Source organism: Bos taurus, chromosome 17 (assembly GCF_002263795.3).
Source record: "Bos taurus isolate L1 Dominette 01449 registration number 42190680 breed Hereford chromosome 17, ARS-UCD2.0, whole genome shotgun sequence".
Classification (NCBI taxonomy): Eukaryota; Metazoa; Chordata; class Mammalia; order Artiodactyla; family Bovidae; genus Bos; species Bos taurus.
In genome coordinates, this window is record NC_037344.1 from 19472017 (window position 1) to 19489261 (window position 17245).

The 17245-nt window shown below is 39.0% G+C and overlaps 1 protein-coding gene across 1 annotated transcript in view; it reads left to right on the forward strand.

Annotated features, from left to right (window-relative positions):
• SLC7A11 (solute carrier family 7 member 11) overlaps positions 1-17245 on the forward strand; it is an 87184-nt gene that overhangs the window by 56930 nt on the left and 13009 nt on the right. Inside the window, exons 7-11 of the mRNA XM_024977578.2 lie at positions 6490-6613; positions 8520-8623; positions 9367-9463; positions 11214-11363; positions 12829-13006. Of these exons, the coding sequence (XP_024833346.1) occupies positions 6490-6613; positions 8520-8623; positions 9367-9463; positions 11214-11363; positions 12829-13006 (653 nt within the window). The remainder of the gene's footprint in view (positions 1-6489; positions 6614-8519; positions 8624-9366; positions 9464-11213; positions 11364-12828; positions 13007-17245) is intronic.

A 17245-nucleotide genomic window follows, 5' to 3' on the forward strand; every position in this document is an offset into this window, starting at 1 on the left:
AAGAATGTTTCTAAATAGCTTTATTGAATGTATTCTTCCTCTTGCTCCATTTTCTCCTTTCAGTGACAACCCTCACCTTCTTCCCAACTGTCTCCTCAAGTGCAGTTCTCTTGTAGTGTTATTAACAGTCCAGTTCCCACTCGCGGTGTATAACTAGAGATATGATAGCACTAAATAACAATGAGACAAAATCACTGAAAACATATAAAGCAATTCATCAGAGTCCAGTCATCTGTAATCTAACTGTTTTAAGTCTGGAAAACAATCCAAGAACTCTTCTTTGTAATACAGTCCCTGCTGGAAACATCAGAAATCACCTAGCCAGATATTACATTTCCATTCTAGAGGGCATCTCTGGAGAGTTTGAGATGAGCAAGAAACAGGGAAATTATGTAAAAATGTATGAAAGAAGAATCACATGAATGAAAAAATATAGATTTCCTTTGATATATACTATTATTTATCTTTTGGTTTGTAACATATTTGGAGTGAGATAAAATTAACAGTAGTGGTAATAAAATAAACTGAATAATTCTTCAAAATTAAATTGGTGGATCAAAAAGGGATTAGTAAGACATGCTTGAGTCACTTCTGGGTCAGATCTAGAGAAAGGTTTTCAAGGTTTCCTCAGGGTCCTTATAAAGAAAATGGGAAATATGTATGATTCTAAAATAAGTACTCAGAAGCAAAAAAGTATTTATAATATTAAATATTTTGTGTTGACATCAGTCATGGCTTTTTTTCAGTTATATAGAAACAGTTTACTAAAAATTTTAAAATTCTGTGAAAAATCCCATTTTCCTTTTTATTTGTATCTCATATTAAGAAGTTTGCTGTTTTCATGCCCTTTTCTTTAATTTTTATTTTTAAAATTTTTAATTGGAGGATAATTGGTTTACAATGCTGTGTTGGTGTCTGCCATACAACAACGTGAATCATCTCTAAGCATGCATATGTCCCTTCCCTCTTGAATTTCCCTTCCATCCCCCAACCCCACCCCACCCTCTAGGCTGTTACAGAGCATCAGCACCAGGTTGAGCTCCCTGTGTTATGTAGCAACACTTAGCTTCCCACTAAGTGGAAAGTACTTAGCTGCTCAGTCCTGTCCGACTCTGTAACTCCATGGACTGTAGCCAGGCTCCTCTCTCCATGGGGTTTTCCAGACATGAATACTGAAGTGGGTTGCCATTTCCTTCTCTAGAGGATCTTCTCCACCCAGGGATAGAATCTGTGTCTCCTGTGTTGCCTGCATTGCAGACTGATTCTTTACCCACCAAGCCATTGGGGGAGCCCCAGCTTCCCACTAGTTATCTATTTTGCTTATGCTAATGTTCTTGCCCTTCTTAATTTCTCTTTTTTCCCCTCCCTGCTTCCTCCTGAATGCCAAATACTTGCATTAAAATATTAATGATTTTTAAATTAAAAAAATGTGAAGAATCAAGCACTTCTCTTAGAAGTTTCCAGTATACACAAGAGTAGGTTTTAGCAGAACTGTCGTCATGCCCAGTTCATGGCTCAAAGACAATTTTAGATGCCTGGGGACCAAGGAGTTTTGTGGTCCCTAGTGGGTATATCCACAGAGGAACATATGAAACTTACTTTCATTCACAGAAATCTCAGAAGATTTTATGCCATTTATAAAACAGCTTTAGAAATATCCAGAAATTCAAGTGATTACAGAATTACTCAGATGTCTGAATATCAGAAATCTTTGTGACCTTCAGGTTCCTCAGCTCTGAAGAATCAAGCTAGGTTTGTTAATTCTGTTTTTGTGGCAGGAGTCTTTTTAGCCAATATGAAGCTGGAAACAATGATCATTTTTGATGCTCAATCATATAGATGCAAAGTGTATTAAAAATGCATCCCATGCTGCATCATTTGTGATGATTAAATGCATAGTAAAATACACTTGGCTTAAAATGTGTCACATGGTAACATTAGAAGATATCAGCCTTCTGATCTTTGTATTATAAATAGAGTATGTGTTTGTCAGCATGTAAAAATCCTAGGAACTTTGTACCTAGAGTTCAGGTAAGCACAAAGCAGACATGTTATCCTGGATGAGATAAACTCCATGAATGTGGAACTTAGCATTGGAAGATCTAGGTTCAGATCCAGCTCTCACGCTTACTACTTTTGTGACCTTGGCCTGTCAAGTCGTGTAACCTCTCTGAGCCTTGATTCCCTTGTTTGAAAATACAAACAAGGGAAAATTCTTTGAAAATTGCCTCCTGTTTCAGTGAGTTTTGGATTTTGTCATTTGTTCATATTCTATTTTATTTCACAAAGGATATGATATGCCATGTGTGTATTTGGAGATAAAATGTATTTGCCAGCACTTTGTAGATTATGCAAATATAATCTACCTGCCATTCCTATTGGGATTATTTAAATTTCTGAGGAAGCCTACCCCTAGAATGAGAGTGCTTCTAAGCAGATGTTCCAGAGACCTCCATTTAATAATTTCTGATAAAATAAACATTTATCCATGTGTTACATAGACCAGTTACAGATGCCAATTTAAAATAAGCCTACAACAAAAGACTATCCAAGACCTTTTAATTGGAGACTATTTTCAATTAATAAAAATATCAGATTCTCACTTAATTCTTCCCATTAATACATAATTGAAAAGACTATATCCATCTGTCTGTCGACCTGTGTATATAGTTTGTTGTTTATTGTTGTTATTTAGTTTCTAAGTCTTGTCTGACTCTTTGCAACCCCTTGGACTGCAGCCCACCAGGCTCCTAGTCCATAGGAATCTCCAGGCAAGAATACTGGAGTGGGTTGCCATATCCTCCTCAGGGGATCTTCCTGATCCAGGGATCAAACCCCTGTCTCCTGCATTGGCAGGCAGATTCTTTATCACTGCCATACCTGGGAAGCCAGGTATATAGATAGATATGACAAAAAAGCTCTTAAGGATTAAGTCTCTTTTCCCAATACTATCTTTCTAATAATTAGTATATTGTTAATCATTAAAAAAATGCACAAACATTTGAGAGAGTATAAGTCATAGGTGCAAATCATTTTTATTCAGCTTAAAGCTTTTGTTGCATTTACAATTGATGCATACCCCACAGTAACACAGGGGCTTTGAAATATCAGTGGCCTACCAGTTCCCTTGATTCCTTTTGTTATCATATGCCATTTGCCTTAATCTTGGGTACTAACTGTGCTTATCTGCCCTCTGCATCTAAAGCCTCCAGAAAGATTGCTTCTGCATGGCCTAAGAGCTTTTATCAGCTCACCCAGTGGCTCTTAGGCTTTGCTGCTTGAAATCCAGGAGTTACGCACATGGTGCCAAGCCCTTCTGAACAAATGAACTGTTCTTGGTAAATGATCGCTGTTTATGCCAAGGCAGCCACAACCTCCTCTCCTTCCCTTTGTGAAAGTGAAATGGAACCTTAAGGACAGAAGCTAGTGGCTATCTGGCCTCATCCTCTCCAATTCCCATGGCTTAATTTTACCTCAAGAGGAATTACTGGGCTTATTGTGAATTGCTGCAAGTTTAGACCCTTTTCCTCTTTTATCCTATAGTTTAAACTCCTTTGATTCCCCGCCCCCCCCACTCTGGTATCTATACAGTGCTTTTGGCTGATAGTAAAACTGTTAATAATCTATTTAAAATTATCTGATGTGTATGCTTACTTTTCCTCCTTTTCTGTAAGAGTTGTCTAGGGAAGTTTATTCAGTGAGCTTTTGTTGTTTTTAAATTAAGGAGGAACCAGTATTTCCTAAATATTGAGATTTTTGAAAACATTTCCTTGACATTATAGTTCACATAAGACAGAAACACTGAAGTATAGCTCTTAAGAACTATAATGTTTCATAATTTACAAAAATCCTGGAATAAGTCTTTTCCCTTCCTTCATACTACATGAAACTGCATTTTCAGTGAATACATGAAGAATACAGCCATGATAAGAGCTTTCCAATGAACATTATACATATTCAATAGTTATGATTTCTCTGAAAATTGAGTTTGAAGACCCACATCCATGAGAGAGAGTTTTCTTTAGTGGTTTTAAGTGCTTTGACTTCAAGATAGGCTAGATCTGTGGCTGAATTCTGAGGTTCTACTTATCAGCTGTGTATCCTGAACAGTTCTTTAAGACTTCATTTACTCATGTATAAAATGGTGATGATGCTCCTAAATAACAGAATTTTCCAAGGATAAAATGAGACAAATATGTAAAGTAGAGGGTACATAGCAGAGTTGCTGCTGTTGTTTTTGTTATTGACAAGTTGAGGAAGGAAAAAAAGAAAGGGAAACTAACCTGGAAACTTCAATTTTTTTTAAGATCCCTTCTGCTGGAGTCAGTTTAGAAATCCCCCCTCAGAAAGACCATAATCTCTGGGCAGGAAACAGGGAGGTTGCCTTGGGAGGCTAGGTTCTCTGCTGGGAGAGCCACCATCAAATTTCAGACTCACTCCTCTCTGCTCTGTGGCAGCATCACGTGATTGACAGTACTACCTGTCCTGGACGGGTTAGGTGACTTCACTGCACTGAACAATAAATCACTTCACTTTTAATTAGTAGAGCCTTCGCATTTCTTAATCCTCTTGCAAGGAATCTCTAGAAAGTCTCTCCCTCTCTGCTTCCCTCCTCCACAGAAAGAACTCAGAACCCTATTTAAAGAAATACAGTGAGTGATTGAAAAGCTGCCTGTTCACCTTCTTGCTCAGCTGCTTCCGCCTTTGCATTGATCTGCCACCTGTCTTTCAAAGAAACAGGCATCCTTGTGTGCTAAGTCACTTCAGTTGTGTCCAACTCTTGGCGACCCCATGGACTGTAGCCTGCCAGGATCCTCTTACATGGGATTCTCCAGGCAAGATTACTGGAGTGCCCTCCTCCAGGGGATCTTCCCCACCCTAGGATCAAACCCATACCTCTTATATCTCCTGTATTGGAAGGCAGGTTCTTTACCACTAGTGCCGCCAGGGAAGTACCCAAAGAAACAGGATTCATCTTTAATTTGCCCTGTGCCATTTACCCCTCTGTTTTGTATTGGCCCAGTGATTTCCTTTGCTTACACTTAGCATTTATCAATCACAACGAGCAATGAGTGTTATGGTGTGAACAGCAAATTCCATAGGACCCTCTTCACGCTGGGGAAGTGGAACATCTGCTCCTTTCCTGTTAGGATGCCAGGATTTTAGAGGTCAGTGTGTTTCCCCATCGAGGCTTAAGGCTTTGGGGATCAGTGGAAGTGTCAGGCTCCAAGCGCCGTAATGAATGGCAGTTGCTGACTGGCTGGGTTTGCCTGTTCTCAACAGGGGATAGAGAATTCAGTGTAATGAGCTGGGACTTCGTGTGCTCAACACACCCAGCTTGGGGAGTGAGGCAGGCTGTGCCTTTTTTCCTTCCTGTTTTCAGAACTGTATTTTCATCTTGGAAGAAATTATATGGAGGTCTTCATTAGTGGCATCCAGCAGGGTTAAGGCTCCATGAGGGCTGATAAGTTCTATGGCTAAAAAAAACCCCATCAGCCTTTGTGCAGGGAGCTGAAGGTTTAAGTTGCTTGAACCGGAAAGAGTCTGAAGAGGTGATTATGTTAAGCAAGTAATGTGTATCGGTAACATGGAATCAAATTATTAGGGTCGGTAACTTCCTGACTTTCCAAGTGCATTAAATGAAGACATAACATTGCATTTGTGCCGGATACTTCATGATGCTGCGTGGTGTCAGTGCTGTCCGGTCATATGTACTTCACAGCATGTCACCTCTAATTTCATGGGATTATCTGTGCTATGGCTTTAATAGATACTCATGATCTTGAGCTTCCTTTGAACTCACAGCAGGGCAGTGCAAAGCCATTATTGGAAGCACTTTTAGGCTTTTTGTGTTATGTACAAAATTATTATTGCCATCATTTAGAAAGGTAGATACCTCCTGTTCCCGTGCTTCCAATACTGTACACTTATTTGATGGCAAGGAGAATTACTGAAGGGGAAAACACTGAATGCAAAATACCTTTTTGGAAACTAGTTTTAGAAAGGTTGTCAAGCCAAGTGAATTAGTATTTGAAAGGCATTTGAAAGGCCAGTGGATCTCAAAGTGTGGTACCCTGGCCAGCAGCATCAGAATCACCCAGGGAGGTGTTACAGATGCAAATCCTCCTGAATCAGAACTTCTTGAGGTGGGCTCAGCAATCTGTGTTCCAACAGACCGTCCAGGTGATGCACGCTCAAGTGTGGGAAACACTGCTCTAAGATCTATGGAGTAAAAGAATGGGACAGACCCATATGTTCTGGGGCAGAGCAGTAGACAAGACAAATGTAGTATCTCCCCTCGTGGCCCTTATTAAATTACAAAGGACTATGTGGTACTTCACCCAGATGAAGTGTTTATACATACCCAACAGAGCCTGTAATTATCCATACTGTTTTATTTTTTGCTTTGAACGAGCCTGTTATTTTCTTTGGTCTCAGAGAAATGACTAACAAAAGATGACTAATAAGCAATTCCTTTGTGCATTTCAGAACCATCCCCCTTGCGATATGTATATCCATGGCCATTGTCACTGTTGGCTACGTGCTAACAAACGTGGCCTACTTCACAACAATTAGTGCCGAGGAACTGATGCTTTCAAATGCAGTGGCGGTGGTAAGTCTAAGTGGGGCTAATGCCGGTTTGAATTTAGGCTAATGAATTGATGCAGTTTTAGAGTAGTTCCCTCCAGTGGAAAGTGTTTTGGTAATTTAGTAATTTTTTTGAACTGAATGATAATGAATATTTTAAAAATTTAGGACATACCTTAGCGTATTCCATTTAACTAAACTACAGCTATAGCTACAGCTGTAGCCATTGATACAACTACAATCCTATACAATTTCTGATTATTAATTTCACGTAAAATATGTCCACATATACCAGCTTGAAAACACATTTCCACATACACATTGAATAGAAGGCATTATTCTTCCAATGTGTCTTTAAGTACAGGTGGGCAGTTACTGAATTTAAATGAATTCATTTTGGGGATATGCAAATTGCAATTTATTCTGTATTCTTTCCTGTTTGGACACTTTTTAAATGCTAACTTAAAATCTTTTCCCCAAAGTATCACTTTAGAATTTCCAAATAGACCATATGCATTTGTTTTTTTTTTCCTAGTATATACATCCTTTTGAATACTAGCTCCTAGGATATTATTAATTTGGGGAAATAGAGTTATTCAAAGTTAAACAGATGTCATTTTTATTGTACTTCTCAGAATATCACAGAAGCTAATGTGTATTTTAACTCCTAAAGAAGTGGATACTTATAATTTCACAGCATTTTCCAAAATTTATTTGACTTTAAGACCATCTTTTGCTTCCAGAGGTCATGTTAGGGGACTGTTCTTCTGTGGCACAGACTTTTTGGTATAAAAACTTAGCTAGTAAGAGAGCGCTCATTCATGACCTTGTAACAATGAAGGGTGGAAAAAAAGAACTTTCCACCACTAGATGTCGGTTCCTTTTAAAATAGTCACTATTACCTCATAATAATCATCCGCAGGGAACATCCACAGGGAACAAATTATCCCATTTCGTGAACCTATGTACGAGTTCACTGTATTAAAGAAGACTTTGCCCACTGCTGTAACTTCTACCAGACAACCAAATGCACAGAGCTTTCTGATGTCAGGTCGTCATCTCGTCTTACTAGACAAAGGGCAGCACTTAGTCTCCGAGCGTAATGTGGTCCATTAATTACATAGCGCCAGCTGCTCAAGGACAAGTAAAGAATCCCACATCTTTTTCTTTTTTTAAATATATCCTTCATGAAAATCTGCAGTCTTGCACATGCCATAGAATAAAAGGAAATGTCATAAACTTCGCTTCTCTTTTATATTTTCTGTGACTTGATTCCCTCAGACTTGTATTGGTATTCTAAGCTTTTAATAAGAAACTACAGAAGGAATTGGCAGATACCTGAGAGGGTGGGATTGACTTGATAAACAGAGATGCAGCTGATGTGATTTTTCCGGGGCAGAAGATTTCAGAACTGTTCTTATCCATGATACACATATTAAGTCATCACTTATTTTTCATCACACTTCTAAGTCATAACACTAGGATTGGTATATGAAATAAGTATCTGCAGCACTTCTCAGTCTTCCTTTGTACTTCACTATAAACATGTGGCTTTCCAGACTAAAGAGAAGGTATCATACAGAAGGATTTCTGTCTCCAAAAGGAGAAATTCTAAATTGAGCTTTTTTTTTTTTACTTCCCAGAGTCAGAGACAATAGATATCATAGTTGATAGATTTGGTAAATGGATCACTGCTTTTTGAAGGTAGAGGAAAGATGCTTGTTTAGACCGTTGTCCACAGTTTTGTAGCAAGCAAGGCCTTGGATTATTATCCTAAGAGGTTAGTCTGACCCTAACCCAAAAGAAGGATTGTAAAACACACACGTGTCACCAGGTGAACAGAGAGTCATGGAGCGAGTTTGGCCTAAACTGTTTCATTTTATTCTACTTTCTGGCAAAACATTAATTTGCTCCCTTCTGCCGTTCACTAGACCTTTTCTGAGCGGCTCCTGGGAAATTTCTCATTAGCAGTTCCGATCTTTGTTGCCCTCTCCTGCTTTGGCTCCATGAATGGTGGTGTGTTTGCTGTCTCCAGGTGAGTAGTTCAAGCATTTCTAGAAAAGCATTTCTGTTTTTGAGATGGGATGTGATAAGGATAAGTTAAGAAGAAAAGAAATAGCGCCTCCAGACTTGTTGCTTTTAAAGGAACACGCGAGATTGAAATCTTCCTCAGCACGTCCTTCTCTGTCCATTAGAGGGCACTGCTTGTCTGCTCATAGCCTACTCTGAAGCCAGGCATCAAGGGTTTTTTTGTTTTTTTTTTTTGGATGTATGTCTATAACAACAGCTTTTTATTTCTAGTAATAAAATCTTTGGTTTCTCTAAAGAAAAGGTGACAAGAAAAAAAAGTGAAGTCATAGACACAAGAAATCATCATCCCACCATCTGCAATCCCTTTTGTTCTGTTTCATCTAGAAATCCTTTTTGATTTAATATGAAAACCCAGTCAGATAAATATGAATGTTTGGTGTATGTGTGTATGTTGTGTTGGATTGACAGCACACAGGTAATAATAGGAATCTAGAACTAAATTCCCCACCAGCTTATGTATATGGGGGCAGAGCTGTACTGAATCGGATGTTGCTATTGTTTCTCCTCAAGGAATCATATTTTGGCAGATATTTATAAAATTCAAAATTTGATTTCTCATAATGTACTCTACTTTAAAAAGCAAAACCTAAGTAATCACCATTTGGTGCAAAGAAGGTGCAAGTTTTCTCTTAGCTTTCTGGATTTTCCCCCTTGGAAATGATCAATTATACATTTTTCTCCCATCAGGTTATTCTATGTTGCATCCCGGGAGGGTCACCTTCCAGAAATCCTCTCCATGATTCACATCCGGAAGCACACTCCTCTGCCAGCTGTTATTGTTTTGGTAATGCATATTAACATGTGTATCTAGATATAGCCTCAAAGGACAGGTTAGTAAGGAGAATTTCTTTCTGTCCTCATTCATCTCTAAATTGGCTCTCTTTGTATCATGGTGGAGTTAGAGAGGCAGGATGCTTTCCACTGCTTCCCTTTATCCAGTATGCTGTGCTGTGCTTAGTCGCTCAGTTGTGTCCAACTCTTTGTGACCCCAGGGACTGTAGCCCTCCAGGCTCCTCTGTTCATGGGGATTCTCCAGGCAAGAATACAGGAGTGGGTTCCATGACCTTCTCCAGGGGATCTTCCCAACCCAGGGATTGAACCCAGGTCTCCCACATTGTAGGCGGATTCTTTACCATCTGAGCCATCAGAGAAGTTCAAGAACACTGGAGTGGGTAGCCTATCCCTTCTCCAGGGGATCTTCCTCACCCAGGAATGGAACTGGGGTCTCCTGCATTGTAGGCAAATTCTTTATCAGTTCTGATGCACTTTTGATGCTTTGGAGCAATAACCAAATCACTTCTCTTTCACCTTTGTAAACATTTGTGAAATGGAAGGGAAATGATTACCTGGGCTTTTGTCAATGACTTAGAGCCTCTGCAGAAAATGGTATAGAGTAAAAAGTCCCAATTCTATTGAAAGTGGAGCTAAAAGCTACAGTCCCCAAATATCCAGATGTCTCATCAGAGGCCCCATATGATGAAATGCATACAAATTTATAGAAAAAGTCAATGAAATCCTAGACACTGCAGTGATTTTATGCTTAAAAGTGAGACTTTTGAGGGCAGCCTAAAGGGAAAAAAATAAAAGCACCATAATTTAAACTTGAGCTGTAGGATTCTTTAAGCAGAGAAAAGTATTTGCAAAATGTGGGATACAGAAGACTGTGGAAGGTGTGCAAGTCCGCAAATCCTCATTGGCAATGTTATATTCCTTTTTATTTACTGTTTTGTCTCCGGTGGAATCTGCTGTCAGGACCACCATAGAATGCATTGATACACCTTTTTTTTTTTTTTTCTCTCCATGAATTTCATTTGTTTCAAAATGTCTCCTTGAAATTTCTTTGTCAAGTATGTTTACTCTCTGTGTGGCATCTGGATGTTTACGTCACTTTGGGAACAGAATGTATTTATTCTGTGAAGAGGGTTTTTTTCCCTTTAAGCTTCTGCTATCAGTCATGCCGTCCTTGGTATGTGCAGCTGGAGAGACTTGCTATGCTGATCTCTGTGCTTCATTCTTTTCTGTGGTCTTGAGGGTCATACGTGGCAGGCACATGGGGAAAGGAAGTGTGGGGGAAAGAAAGGTCATGTTTTGCATTCAGGAGACCACACAGTCACCCCGTGGCTGTCTCTCCTGTATGTGCACAGCCAGGAGCTCACCAGACACCATTTACAGAGCTTTCTGTAAATGTTTGTATTGGATGCGCTTCTAATTTTTATTGTTAGTTATTAACCATCGCTGCCCTCTGGATCTTTAAATTTTGAGTTATTGAGTGTCCTGTGTTTTACTCTTGGAAAACACATTCTCTTAATGAAAAACAATGAAAAATAACACATCAATGTATGTGTGTATGTAGGAGTAAAGAGTAAGATATAGCTAGGAGGGTAGTGGAGTATAGATTTTAATCATGATGCTAGTTAATCAGTAGAAATAGTCATTTGGAAAATACAATAATATTGTGTAGTGATGTTATTGCTTGTTATCATGTTTGTTCCCTTTTAACTCACTGAGTGTGATTTTTGTCTTCCTTCCCCCAGCACCCTTTGACAATGATAATGCTCTTCTCTGGAGACCTCTACAGTCTTCTGAATTTCCTCAGTTTTGCCAGGTGGCTTTTTATTGGGCTGGCAGTTGCTGGGCTGATTTATCTTCGATACAAACGCCCAGATATGCATCGTCCTTTCAAGGTAACCTCAGCAATCTTCATGGGTTTACATAAATCTTCCTCCTAATATCTGGTCCTCTCTCTGTCATAACTTGATGATGAGGAGCTTGGGCAGAGGGCAGAATCCTCTAAAATAAAACGTTTAACTCTTGCAGGTAATGCCTTCATATGGGATTTATTTTACTTTGGAAAAATTGTTGATTAGTTTGTTTGTGATGTACTGAGCTTTGTATGTCGCACTTTTGAAAAAGAGTATTAACATTAAATGGTCGTTACATTGATTTTTCATTAATGTGCCTAATCTGATACATTCAAAGTATAGACTACTCTTTTATGCTGAATAGTTGTGGACAATCATGCGGAGAAAGAGTGAGGCAGATACATATGGAATCATCACTAATTAATACTCTAAAAAGGAATTATTGTCATTTAATAACTAAATCATGTCTGACTCTTTGTGATCCCATGGACTGTAGCCCGCCAGGCTCCTCTGTCCATGGGATTTTCCAGGCAAGAATACTGGAGTGGGATGCCATTTCCTTCTCCAGAGGGTCTTCCAAACCAAGGATCAAAACTGCTTCTCTTGCATCTCCTGCATTGGCAGGCTGATTATTTACCACTAGCACTACTAGGGAAGCCTCCAAAAAGGATGCTGCTTTTCAAAAAAGGCATTTTGAGTATTCTTGAATGTTATGACTTGTTACATTGCCCCTTTTCCGCATCATGCACTCCAGAAGTAATAAAGATGTAAAATACATACAAAAGTGAAGATGTCTGAATTTACCACTTAATAGAATGTCCATTTACCATAACGAAGCATTTCCTTTTGGGAAGGCTGATGAATATGCTTCTCATCTCCTTCAGCCTTGAATGTTCATGGTTTGATTTGAACTCACTATGTATTTGCTTTTAAGAAATAACACAGATACTGTTGTCTATCATGTTGTCAGAATTTGTTTCTAATTATATTCATTACCTAATGCCGGTGACATCTTTATTAGTGGTTGAATAGGAGTTGGCCTATTTTATCCCTGTCAGTTCGTATTGTGAATCTCCAACAGAAAATCAATATGCACTGAAAGGCTTTAACATGTAACAAGCAGCCTGTGCTCTTGGCTCTACATTAAAGTGGATTCTAATCATAATTATCAAAGAAGCAATCTTTTACAATCAGAAACGTAAATCATAATGGTACTTAACTAGTAAAATAATTCAAACAGAGCATCTCTAATGAAACACACTTATTTATCCTTAGATTTTGTTCTACCCAAAGATTTATTTTTAATTTAAAGGAGTGTTTTTAAATCAGTATCTGCTCTGTGCCCTAGTCAAGAGATTTTCATAGAAAGGTAAGTAGGATGGTGCCTGTCACCTGGTTGCATGATCAAAGTGTATCACCTGATCACATGACTGCAATGCTCAACTTGAATCTACCTTCTGTCTCTCAAGCCACGTTTGAAGTGGTTTTCTTTTTTGCTATGTTCCAGGTGCCGCTGTTCATCCCAGCTTTGTTTTCCTTCACGTGTCTCTTCATGGTTGCCCTTTCCCTTTACTCAGACCCATTTAGTACAGGGATTGGCTTCATCATCACTCTGACTGGGATTCCTGCCTACTATCTCTTTATTATATGGGACAAGAAACCCAAGTGGTTCCGAAGAATGTCAGGTAAGACTTTTAAGCAGTTTTAGGACCTTTGAGAGACTGTGTTGTAGAAAGCCCATCTCTGTGTACATATATGATACACACCTTAAAGTCTGAAAATACCACTTGGGAAACTGCTAGTTTGAATATATTAATGCATTCTAGAAAAGGCAGGAAGGATATTTAGGGTAGAGTCACTGAATCCTTTGAGGGTATTTAGTTTGATTTTCTTTAATCACTTCTTAGGAGAACCAGTTTTTGCATAGAATTTTTATCAGCAGTACTATAAACAACCTAATTGTTCTACTGAATCCCTCACTTACCTAATTGTTTTTATCCTGGGCTGAATGCAGTTTATTGATTCTATATGATAACACACTACTTAATGAGTGGTGTGAGATTTGGTGGGGGGTCAGGTAGAGTCTGAAAAGTTCTCAAGTATCATGGTTTCTTTTATTATAACACTGCCCAACTCGTGAATCATGGAGAATCACAGGAACAGCAAGAATGATCAAGAAAAGAAGAGCAGTTGACAATTATTGAGTGATTTTTTGTGTTAACATATATATATATATATATATATTACCATATTTAATCCTTATATCAACTTTCTGAGCTAGAAAAATTTATCCATATTTTATAGATTTTGAGTTATAGTATGGAAGAATCCATATAACTTGTTCCAAGTCATGAAGATATTAAGTAGAAGACCTAGAATTCCAACTTGGGCAGATTTGTACTTTACAAAAGTCATCCTGATGATAGGGACAATGAGGATGGAATAGAGAGCATGAGTCTGAAGACATTCTCAAGAGTAGTGATTAGTGGTTATCACAGTAATCCTGACTGAACTGAGAAAAGTCTGAATACAGGTGATGTTGGCAGGGTCCAGAGGAAAATGAAAGATATTAAAGATGAAAAATCAACAGAGCTTGGTGACCAGGTGTGTTGAGGGAGGAGAAAATACAGTAAATCAGTAGGTAGGAAGAGGACTTAGGAATAGCCTCTGCCAAAAGCCATCAAAAGCCTAACCCTCTGTCAGGGGCTGGGAGATTCTCTCTTATATCATCATCTCTTTCATTCCTCCACAAGATCCATGTGTGAATTTGTTGATTTCTATACCCAGGTAGGACAACCAGAATGCAGGAAGATGTAGCATTTTTTTAAAAAATTTATTTCTTTTTGACTGAAGGATAATTGCTTTACAATATTGTATTGGTTTCTGCCATACACCAACAGGAATCAGTCATGTATATTAGGTACATACATGTCCTCTTCCTCTTGAACCTCCCTTCCACCTCTCATCTCTTCCCACCCCTCTAGGTTGTTACAGAGTCCTAGTTTGAGTTCTCTGAATCACACAGCAAATTCTTTCTGGCCATTTATCTTACATATGGTAGTGTGTATGTTTGGAGAAGGCAATGGCACCCCACTCCAGTACTCTTGCCTGGAAAATCCCATGGATGGAGGAACCTGGAAGGCCGCAGTCCATGGAGTCGCTGAGGGTCGGACATGACTAAGCGACTTCACTTTCGCTTTTCACTTCCATGCATTGGAGAAGGAAATGGCAACCCACTCCAGTGTTCTTGCCTGGAGAATCTTAGGGACAGGGCATCCTGGTGGGCTGCCATCTATGGGGTCGCACAGAGTCGGACACGACTGAAGTGACTCAGCAGCAGCAGCAGCAGTGTATATGTTTCCATGTTATTAAGCTGCGATTTGAAGCCATAGCTTCTGGACTTCAAATTCATGCTCTTTTTATACTGGGTGCCTGGGGGAAGAGAGAAAGAAGTAAAAATATATCCAGAGGAGCAAATGTGTTCTTGCTGGTGAGTTTAGAAATCCTCTTTTGTTCTTCTCATTCATTTTAATTTACTTACTTTACCATCATTAATTTTTTAAAGTCTAGTGAAAAGTTCAGGGAGAGTTCTGGTAAAATTATTAATAAATAATGTCAATGTTACTAAATATAAAAAAACAAACAACTTTATGTACATTTTGCATCTCTACTGTGCTGTACAAACTCATTTAGAAGCTAGTCCTTTAACATAGACTTAAGCTACTGCCTTTTATTAGCTTGGTATTTGATATCATTAGACCTTATACTACTATTTATACCTGCATTTTGTTTCCTAGCTAGCAACATTCTTCCCCAAAGAAGTGTTACGGTAAAAGTTAGGTTCTTCAATGCTAACAGGGCAACACTGTTTGCCTAGCAGTGTATTTAATCCTTGTTTCTTGTCAGATCACACTAGTTTTCTGTAGAATAGCTTTGGTAAAGTTTTCTCTGCTGTAGACAGTAAATATAGAGCTTTTTCTAAAAAAAAAAAAAAAAAAAAAAAAATCCAAGTCTTGTTACACAATATTTACCATTAGGATTGCTCATTATTAATTTTCAGAGTAGATGAGTATTTACCACTGGGAGGTCTTTGTCCATTGCAGAATAACTAGCTAAAGACGATTAAAATCCCTGAACACATGGTAAACCTTGAGAATTTTAGGAAGAGCAGGTTGCCTTAGAGTTGAACAATGAGAGAGATTACATGAGAGAAGGAGTTCCTTTTACTTCCCCTATTGAATAAACATTTTGTCCCTCCTGTTTGTAGTCAGCCAACGCTAACAAAGCTTTCCTTCTGCTAACATGTGCATATTTTCTTTCATTTCTTTGCTGGTGCATATTAACTACTGATTTTCCTGCTTGCTCCTTTGATGTTTTTCCGTGCTCATGTAATTTTGAAGTTTTCTGTTATTTTTCTGTCTCAAATAGCGTTTTGAACATCTCCAAGGACTCTAAATGTAGTGTTAGCCATTTGTGAAAGTAGCAGTAGTAGTAGTAGTCCCATAATGGTTATTTGGTTCTCAACAACGCCATTGAGTCTTACCAGGGAGCGTGGCAAATCTGCCTCTAAACTGCGATCATTGTAACCCTTTATCTTTATAGCTGCCTTGAAAGTGAGTCTGCAAAAAGCAACAATCCTCCGTAATTTTGTTTGATTTTCCTCTTAGGCAGCATTCTTGTAGTAAAATAAAGAAAGTTCATAATATTTATTGCGGCTGTAGCAAGTATTTTCCTAGCCTTTGGCCAAAACAAATCACACACACAGACAACACAGCAGAGTCTGAACCACTGTCTCACCTCCTCTCCCGACTGTTTCTGTTTGGGGCGAGAGAAACTCAGTGTGAACTCAGAGGCCAGAGAGCCTCTGCTTGGTGCCCTGTGTACAGATTTAACATCAGATTGTTCTGTTGGGGAACATTCTTTAGCCTTGATACCATATTTTCACCCAAATATACATGAACAGATTAGCCCTGTGAAATGATAGTTTATCAAAACCCATCTTACCGAGGATGCTTCCATTAAAAAAAAAAAAAGAGGTCGCCAGAACAACATTCAGAAAACAGGGAGGTAGACTGCTGAGTTCAGATAGCCAGGGAACTGCAGACCCGGAGGAGCTGAGTTTCAGAGACTTGATGAATTTCTGTGGCCACAGGATGCCAGTATTGAACCACGTTTCATTTGACAGCGTTCCTGGGATGAGAAGAAAAAAACGTGCTCTTAAGGGAACAGTCGGATGTGCAGAGAGCTTTTTTCCACCATCTGTGACGGAGTGTTTAATTCTTCTGGATCTTTATTTATTTATTTACAGAGGCACGAGCTTCTCACCCAAGGAAAAAGGAGCAGATACCCCACCGATGTAGTGAAATTCATGGAGCTAGCTAGAGCCAGCAAAGCCCAGCCAGGCTTCCCCGCAGCCCTTTTACTTGGCTGCCTCTCTTTATCAGTCAAACCTCATCCCAGCTGAGACTGAATGGGATGACTGGAAGCTGATGCTTCTGGCTCCGGGCATGATGTGGAGGACAGCTGTATTTAAACAGAATCTTGAGTTATAGAGGATCACACTGGGCAGCACCAGCAGAGTGACTGTAGTCCGTTGTGGTGGACAGTGATTTTGCAAAATCAGAGTCCTGAGAGCATAGTCTGCATACAGTGTGTCGTGATAGTTTGTTTATGGTATTTCACTGAAAGCTGCTGCATGCATTTGACAGACTCCTCGTGAAACCTGCAGTGCAAGCTTTTCAATGAGTTTAAGCTTGTCTACATTTCTCAGGAGGTCAAACCATCTTCACTGTAAGGGTGAAATGTAGCCAGGCCTGTGAAAGGGTTTTGAAGGCTTTTCAAAAAAACGTAAATACTGTTATTCTTATTATGATTTCTGGGAAAGCTTGGTTTTGTGCCAATACTTCAGTAGGCTTATTCACATT